At 38.3% G+C, this 9,708-nt stretch overlaps 1 protein-coding gene across 1 annotated transcript; it reads right to left on the minus strand.

Annotated features, from left to right (window-relative positions):
• Window positions 1–7,317: 7,317 nt before the first annotated feature.
• LOC110255323 (olfactory receptor 7E24-like) lies at window positions 7,318–8,283 on the minus strand (the record flags this gene model as incomplete). The annotated part of the gene is made up of 1 exon (XM_021082462.1): window positions 7,318–8,283. A coding segment is annotated over one exon (966 nt), but the record flags the coding sequence as incomplete, so codon positions are not given.
• Between the last annotated feature and the right edge of the window lie 1,425 nt (window positions 8,284–9,708).

The raw sequence follows: 9,708 nt of genomic DNA on the forward strand, positions 1-9,708 counted from the left end.
TTTGATGAATATGGTTGCAAAAATTCTCAGCAAAATTTTAGCCGTCCAAATCCAACAACATATCAAAAAGATCCTACATCCCAGATTCACAAGGATGGTTCAATAAATGCAAATCAATCAAATGCCATACACCACATTAACAAAAGAAAAGTCAAAGACCATATGATCATTTCAATAGATGCAGAAAAAGCATTTGACAAAGTCCAACATCCATTTGTGATAAAAACTCTCTCCAAAGTGGGTATAGAGGGAACAAACCTTAACATAATCAAAGCCATTATGAAAAACGCACAGTAACTGTAATACTCAGTGGAGAAAAGCTGAAAGCCTTCTCACTAAAATCTGGAGCAAGACAGGGATGCCCACTCTCACCACTGTTATTCAACATAGTATTGGAAGTCCTAGCCACAGAAATTGCACAAACAAAAGAAATAAAGGGAATACAAATAGGAGGAGAAGAGATAAAACTGTCACTGTATGCAGATGACATGATACTTTACATAGAAAACCATAAGCACTCAACCCAAAAACTACTTGAACTGATCAACAAATTCAGCAAGTAGCAGGATACAAGATTAACTTTCAGAAATCAGTCATGTTTCTGTATACTAACAATGAAATATTAGAAAAGGAATACAGAAATAAAGTACCCTTTAAAATTGCACCCCAAAAAATCAAATACCTGGGAATACACCTGACCAAAGAGGTAAAAGACTGATATGCCAAGAAATAGAAAACATTAATCCAGGAAATTAAAGAAGATGTAAAGAGATGGACAGATATCCCATGCTCCTGGGTTGGAAAAATTAATATTGAAAAAATGGCCATACTACCCAAAGCAATCTACAGATTCAATGCAATCCCTATCAAATGACCCATGACATTTTTCACAGAACTGGAACAAACAATCCAAAACTTTTTACGGAACCACAAAAAAAAAAAAAAAAAAAAAAAAAAAGAATCACCAAAGCAATCCTGAGGAACAAAAACAAAGCAGGACATATAATTCTCCCAGACTTAAGGCAACATTACAAAGCCACAGTCATCAAGACAGTGTGGTACTGGTATCAAAACAGATATACAGACCAATGGAACAGAACGGAGAACCCAGAAATAAACACAGACAACAATGGTCAATCTTTGACAAAGGAGACAAGAACATAAAATGGGAAAAATACTGTCTATTCAGCAAGCATTGCTGGGAAACCTGGACAGCTGCATGCAAATCGATGAAACTTGAATGCACCCTCACACTATGCACGAAAATAAACTCAAAATGTCTGAAAGACCTAAATATAAGACAAGACACCATCAAACTCCTGGAGGAAAACATAGGCAAAACACTCTCTGACATCAACATCATGAATGTTTTCTCAGGTCAGTCTCCCAAAGCAAAATAAAATAAGAGCAAAAACAAACCAATGGGACCTCATCAAACTGAAAAGCTTTTGCATGGCAAAGGAAACCAAAAAGAAAACAAAAAGACAACTTAAAGAATGGGAGAAAGTAGTTTCAAATGATGCAACTGACAAGGGCTTAACCTCTAGAAAATACGAACAAGTTATACAACTCAAGAGCAAAAAAGCCAACAACCCAATGGAAAAATGGGCAAAAGACCCGAACAGACATTTCTCCAAGGAAGATGTACAGATGGCCAACAAGCACATGAAAAAATGCTCCACATCCCTGATTATTAGAGAAATGCAAATCAAAACTACCGTGAGATACCACCTCACACCAGTCAGAATGGCCTATCATTAATAAGTCCACAAATAACAAATGCTGGAGGGGCTGTGGAGAAAAGGGAACCCTCATGCACTCTTGGTGGGAATGTAAGCTGGTACAGCCACTATGGAGAACTGTATGGAGGTACCTTTGAAATCTATACATAGGAGTTCCCTTTGTGGCGCAGTGGTTAACGAATCCGACTAGGAGCCATGAGGTTGTAGGTTCAATCCCTGCCCTTGCTCAGTGGGTTAATGATCCTGTGTTGCCGTGAGCTGTGGTGTAGGTCGAAGCTGCGGCTCGGATCTGGCATTGCTGTGGCTCTGGCATAGGCCAGCGACTAGAGCTCTGATTGGACCTCTAGCCTGGGAACCTCCATATGCCTCGGGAGCAGCCCAAGAAAAGGCAAAAAAAAAAAAAAAAAGAAATTTATACATAGAACTACCATATGACCCAGAAATCCCACTCTTGGGTATATATCTGGACAAAAGTTTCCTTAAAAAGCACACATGTACCTGCATGTTGATTGCAGCACTATTCACAATAGCCAAGAGCTGGAAACAACCCAAATGTCCATCAACAGAAGACTGGATTAGGAAGGTGTGGTATATGTACACAATAGAATACTACTCAGCCATAAAAAAGAACAAAATAATACCCCTTTTTATTTTTTAGACACTTCTTATTTATTATACTTAGGTACATAATTTAATGTTAAAAAGCAGAGATGCACCTAATATCTGCCTTCACTGTGTTACATTTGACTCTGCAGATAATTGTGTTCAGTCCTTGCCATCAATCTGGTCAAGGTCACACTGTATAAACATAAAAAAAGTGTAGTCAGGAGAGTTCACATTGTGGCTCTGTGGTAATGAACCCAACTAGTAACTATGAGGATGCAGGCTCGATCCTTGCCCTTGCTCACTGGGTTAAGGATCCAGCATTGTGGTGAGTTGCAGTGTAGGTAGCATATGATGACTTGGTTCTGGCATTGCTATGGCTGTGGCATAGCTGGCAGATGCAGCTCCAAATCGACCCCTAGCCTGAGAATTTCTATATGCTGTTGGTGTAGTCCTAAAAAAAAAAAAATAGACAAAAAAAGGAGTAGTGTCAGGACCTTCCACAAAATGGCAAAGAGAAGGACATAGACCTCACTTCCCCCTCTCCCCATAACCAAGCACATCCAAAATATATCTCCATTTGGAACAGTTCTAACAGAAACCCAAATGAAAACTGGTAGATCTATTAAACCAGCAGAGCTACAAGAAAGATCCATATGACTGGGTTGGAGGAAGAAAACAGAGGTGTCTGGATGGGACCAGCATCCCTGGGAGGGTGCTGTGAAAAAGAAAATGTTCCCCCACCTTAAGAAACCCCTAAGAACCCCCTCTGCTGCCTGGGACCATCTGCAAGGACAGATAGTAGAGTAGGAAGGACTTGGACTCCGTTCTTCAGGAGTGTGTGAGTGTTGGATTGCCAGCAATCAGGGCAGAGATAGACAAACATTGACAGCTGCCATATTGCAGCAGTTCCCACTCCAAAATCCTAGCCAGGTGGTGTACCCTAGCAGGGCCCTGTGGGGGTCCTGGGCACACAAGCCTTTCTGTGTCCTCCATTTCTTCTTTTTAGGGAATAATCTTCAGCCTCCATAATCTTCCTTGAGTTCCAAAGGGCAGTTGCCAATCAGCTCTGATCCCACATTGCTGTGGCTGTGGCATACTCCAGCAGGTACAGTTCTGATTTAACCTTTAGGCTGGGATCTACAATAAACCATGGGTGTGGCCCTAAAAAGCCAACAAAAGAGAGAAGGTCACAAAGATGTTAAAGTAATTAAGAAAGATTCACTAGAGATGTAGGTCACTGTAACAAGGAACTAGAAACAAAAAAGGAACCAATAAAAATTAGACAGTTCAAGGCCTGTGACAACAACAAGGCTAAAAGCAATGAATACCATATTAAATAATGCAGAAGAATGGATACGTTATCTAGAAGATATAATAATGGAAATAACCCAATCAGAATAGCAGGCAGAAAGATAAATTAAAAAAAAAAAAGAAAGAAAGCAATATAAGAGATCTATGGGATAATATAAAGCATTCCAACCTATGCATAACAGGAGTTCCAGAAAGGGAACAGAGAGAAAAGAGGCTCAAAAATGCATTTGACAAATCTACAAATAACAAGTGCTGATGAGGATGCAGAGAAAAAGAACACTCCTACACACTTGGTGGTCATGTAAATTGGTACAACCCCTATGGAAAACAGGTATAGAGTTTCCTCAGGAAGCTAAAGAGAGAACTACCATATGATCCAACAATCCAACTCCTGGGCATATATCCAGACAAAACTAAAACTCAAAAAGATATATGTACCCCTATATTCATAGAATCATTTTTCGTAATAGCCAAGACATGGAAGCAACCTAAATGTCCTCACTGACAGACAAATAGATTAAGAAGTTGTCAGACTTCCTATCGTGGCTCAGTGGAAAGAAATCTGATTAGGAACCATGAGGTTGCAGTTTCCATCCCTAGCCTTGCTCAGTGGGTTAAGGATGCAACATTTCCTTGAGCTATGTTGGAGATGCAGCTCGGATATGGCATTGCTGTGGCTCTGGCATAGGTTGGCGGCTACAGCTAAAATTGGACCCCTAGCTTGGGAATCTCCATATGCCACAGGTGCAGTCTTTAAGAAGCAAAAAAAATATGTGGTGTATATATATACAAGGGAATACTACTCAGCCATAAAAAAAACAAATTAATGTCATTTGCAGCAATATAGTTGCAACTAGAGATTCTCAGTAAAGTAAGTCTGGAAAAGAAAGACAAAGAGAACATGATACTACTTATATGTGGAATCTAGAATATGACACAAATGAACCTATCTACAAAACAGAATGAGACTCACAGGTATAGAGAACAGACTTGTGGTTGCTAAGGTGGGGTGGAGTGGGATGCACTGGCTCTTTTGGGTTAGTAGATGCCAACTATTATATTTAGAATATAAAATGAGGCCCTACTGTATAGTACAGAGAACTACATTCAGTCACTTGGGATAGCCCATGATGGAGGATAATATAAGAAAGAGAATGTATATATATATATAGGTATGACTGGTAACTTTGCTGTACAACAGAAATTGGCACATTGTAAATCAATTATACTTTAATAACTATACTTTAATAATTTAATGCTTCAATACTTTAATACTTTAATAATTATACTTTAGTAATTTAATAAACATACTTAATGCATTTGAAGAAATTATAGCTGAAAACTCCCAAAACTAAAGAAAGAAAGATATCCAGGTATAGGAAGCATAGAGCATCCTAAACAAAACGAACCTAAAGACACCCACAGTAAGACACATCATGATAATAATGGCAAAAGTTAAAGGTAAAAAGATGAATCTAAAGGCAGAAAGAGAAAAACAAAGTTACAAGGGAACTTCTATAAGGCTATCAGCTGATTTCTCTACAGAAACATCACAGACCAGAACAGAAAGGGATGATGTATTCAAAGTCCTGAAAGGAAATTACCTGAAACCTAGGATACTCTACCTAACAAGATTATCAATTCAAATATAAGGAAAGAAAGAATTTCTCAGAAAAGAGAAAACTGAAAGAATACAGCAAAACTAAACATCACCTATGAGAAATATTGAAAATTCTTCTCTAAATAGAAAAGAAGCAAGAATTATAGAAAATGGAAAAACATTAGGAAAGGCAAATATATAAAAACATGGAGGATCACTTTAAAAAGTCAATACATAGATTAAGAACAATCAAAAACTTTTGTAAACATGATTATAACTGCAAAAAGATAAACATGAAGATGTAAAATAGACATCAAAATCACAAAATGTTGGGGAGGGGTATAAAAATGTAGATCATTTAGAATATGTTTAAACTTCTATGACTATCAGTCTAAAGCAATTACATAAAGTCATGGGTTAACATACTGGAAAATCAGGATAACCACAAATTAAAAACCTACAATAGAGTCTCAAAAGCCAAAAAGAAAGGGGAAATCATCAAACCACAAAAGGAAATACAAAAAGAAGAAAGAAATAAAGAATAATTACCAAATCAACTTGAAAACAAGGTTTAGAATGGTAATAAACCCTTATTTATCAATGATTACTTTAAATGTCAACAGACAAATTGCTCATATCCAAAGACAGAGAGTGGAAGATTGGATTAAAGAACAAGAACCTTTGGTGTTCCCATTGTGGCTCAGCAGAAATGAATCTGTCTTGTATCCATGAGGACACAGGTTCAATCTCAGGCCTTATTCAGAGGGTTAAGATTCTGGCATTGCTGTGATCTGCAGTGTAGGTTGCAGAGGCAGCTCAGATGCCAAGTTGCTATGGCTGTGGTATAGGCAGGTGGCTACAGCTCTGATTTGACCACTACCCTGGGAAACTCCATATGCCACAGACCACAGGTGCAGCTATTAAAAAGAAAAAAAAGAACCAAGAACCTACAAAGAACCCACAATATGCTGCCTCAGAGACTCACTTTAGAGTGAAAGACACACAAGGATTTGAACACGAGGGGATGGAAAAATATATTTCACGCCAATGGAAAAGACACGAAAGCATGGGTAGCAATACTCATATCAGACAAAATAGACTTGAAAACAACATCTATAAAGAAAAAAAGAAAGTCTATATAATGATAAGGGATTCAGTTCAAAAAGAATATATTACACTTGTTAATGTGTATGCAAACAAAAAGGAAATAACTAAATATATAAAACAAATACTAGAAAATATAAAGGGAGAAATTGACAGGATTACAATAACAATAGAAGACTTTAATACCGCAATGACATCAATGGACAGGTCATCCAGAAAGAAAATTGATAAGGCAGCAGAGATTTTAGATGACACAATAGAACAGTTGGATTTAATTGATATCTGCAACACATTACATTTTGAAAAACAGAATAAACATTCTTTGGAAGCATACATGGAACATTCTCTACAATAGATCACATACTAGGATACAAAGAAGTAATGTCAGGCATCCAGGATGAAACACACTTAATGTTCAATTCAATTATTGGAAATATATCAACCTCAGAGTAAGTGAAAAGAAGGATATCTACATTTATTGCTTTCTTATTACATACAAACATTACCTGTTTATTCCTAGAATGTTTAGGTCCTATATCATTAAAAATACAGAACTAGAATGAGTGAGAGGTAAAAGAAAATACTAAACTTGTCCACAAAACTAAAAACACAAAATATCTGTAAAAAAAAAAGATGTCAATTTTAAGTATATGAAAAGAGAGTTGTTCCTCTTTCCAGGATATTTTGCCCATCAATGATAAACTACAATATAACCATAGATATAGTAGGAGTAAGTCACACAGTAATGAAGATATACAAATGATCCCAGTTCTCCCCAAGTTTCATTAAGAAGTACAAAAAGAAGCAATACTCAAGTGCAAAGCAAGAAGAGGTGTGAAGGCCATAGGAGCTACAAAGATGATGTGATAAAAGAGGAAAGGTTTGCAGGTCTACATGTTTAGTTTTTCTGCATTTTCCAACATACACTCCAAACGGGTGGCACAGGTACTGAGGTTAGATTGCTTGGCTGAGCAACCTCCTCATGGCCCTTTTGATGTCTCTGTTCTTCAGACTGTAGATAAAGGGGTTCAGCATGGGGGTGACCACCGTGTACATCACCGAGGCCACTGCATCCTTCCTGAGAGAATGTGAGATGGTTGAGCTGAGATACACCCCAAAACCTGTTCCATAAAATAAGCAAACAACTGCCAGGTGAGAGCCACAGGTGGAGAAGGCCTTATACTTCTGACCTAATGAAGGCACTCTCAGAATGGAGGAAAGAATTTTACAGTAAGAGAAAAAGATTCCTGATATAGGGAGAAAACCAAAAATGGCACCAACAAAATACACAATAATGTTATTGGTGAAGATATCAGAACAGGCAAGGTTGAGGAGTTGAGAAGGGTCACAGAAGAAATTAGGAATTTTCACATCCTTGAAGCAGGTAAGTCGTAACACAATCCAATTGTGCACCTGGGAGTCCAAAAGGCTGACCAAAAAAGACATCAAAACTAAGAAGCAGCAGAGGCGTGGATGCATGATGACCAGGTAGTGCAGTGGATGACAGATGGCCACAAACCTGTCATAGGCCATCAGAGACAGAAGCATATCATCCATGCTTCCGAAAAGGACGAAAGTAGACATCTGTGTCAGGCAGCCAGCAAAAGAGATGACTCTGCTGTGAGTTTGGATGTTCCCAATCATCTTGGGGATGGTGGCAGAGACAAAACCCATGTCAGCCAAGGACAGGCTGGAGAGGAAGAAGTACATGGGGGTGTGAAGGTGGGAGTCAGAAGCGACAGTCAGGATGATGAGTAGGTTCCCCAACATAGTGACCAGGTACATGGACAGAAATAGCCCAAGGAAGAAGGGCTGCAGTTCTGGATCATCTGAGAGTCCCAGGAGGAAGAATTCTGAAACACTTGTTAGATTTTGCTGTTCCATGAGGCTTGGATGCTTTGGGGAAAAGAAGATTGGAAAAAATAAGATAAGTAAATGTCATCAAGTACTGTGTATGTTTTGGGGATATAAGCAATTCTTTTGTATTGTCACTTTACAATACACTTTAGTACCTTCAATAATATTTTCTCAGTGTGACAAATTCTATCTGCTTGAACTGTTCCCTCCTTGGTTTCTCTTTAGTCACCTCATTCTATATACACTTATCTTATAGAAACTGGAATGAAGGGTAAAGAGAAGCAAGAATGTTGGAGATAACAGAGTCATGATCAGAGTTTTCCTATGGTGCAGCATGTTAGGGATCCAGGGTTTTACTGTAGTGGATTGGGTTGCTGCTATGGTGTGGGTTCAATCCCTGGCCCAGGAACTTCCACATGCCATGGGTGCAGCTAGAGAGAGAGAGAGAGAGAGAGCGAAAATAGAGCCATGATCTCAGTAAAATATAGCCTACTCTTTAGTAAAAGTATAGAATGAGGTGTTCCCATTGCGGCTCAGTGGTAACAAATCTGACTAGTACCCATGAGGACATGGGCTCTATTCCTGGCCTAGGTCAGTGGGTTAAGGATCTGGCATTGTGGTGAGCTGTGGTATACGTCACAGACACAGCTCAGATCTTGTGTTGCTGTGGCTGTGGTCTAGTATGGCAGCTGCAGCTCCAATTAAACCTCTAGCCTGGGGCCTTCCATATGCTACTAGTGTGACCCTAAGAAGTCACAAATAGAGAGAGAAAAAATATATACAATGATAAATTCCCTTCCTTCTTTAATAAAAATATATAATTCAAAATTAATGATATTAGGACATGGTTATATATAAACCTCATATTATTCTAATACAATTCCATATATGTCCTTTAGCTAGAATATTTATAAATACTCTATAAAGCACAATACTGTGGAGCTCCCTTGTGGCACAAACAGGTTAAGGGTCAGGCTTTGTCACTGTTGCGGCTTGGGTTGCTTTTGTGATGTGGGTTCAGTCCCTGGCCCAGGAGCTTCCACATACTGCAGGTGCAGCCAATTAAAAAAAAAAAAAAACACAACACTGTGTAAATTAAAGTTGAATGTTAAGAATCAGAAAATATTTTTGGCCAGGCCCACAGCACATGAAAATTCTCAGGTCAGGGACTGAACCTGTGCCACCACAGTGACAACACTAGATCCTTAATTCACTGAGCCATCAGGGAACTCTAGAAAACAAATTTTATGTGATAATTATCTTCACGAGTTTTATCATTCTTGAGTTTTCTTTATTCCCTCCATAAAAATAAGTTTCTCAAATATGAGGGGTGTCTTTTATGAGACTGAGGCTCTACCTACTGAAAGGGCTTTTAAAAGTCATTTGGTATATACTTCATATCTTTGGCTTTTCTGGACTTCAAATTTTGATAAGTAATCACCTAATCATAAAGCATTGATGACTACCAAAATTGTGTTAATATACAGA

Source organism: Sus scrofa, unplaced genomic scaffold, assembly GCF_000003025.6.
Source record: "Sus scrofa isolate TJ Tabasco breed Duroc unplaced genomic scaffold, Sscrofa11.1 Contig908, whole genome shotgun sequence".
NCBI classification, from domain to species: Eukaryota; Metazoa; Chordata; class Mammalia; order Artiodactyla; family Suidae; genus Sus; species Sus scrofa.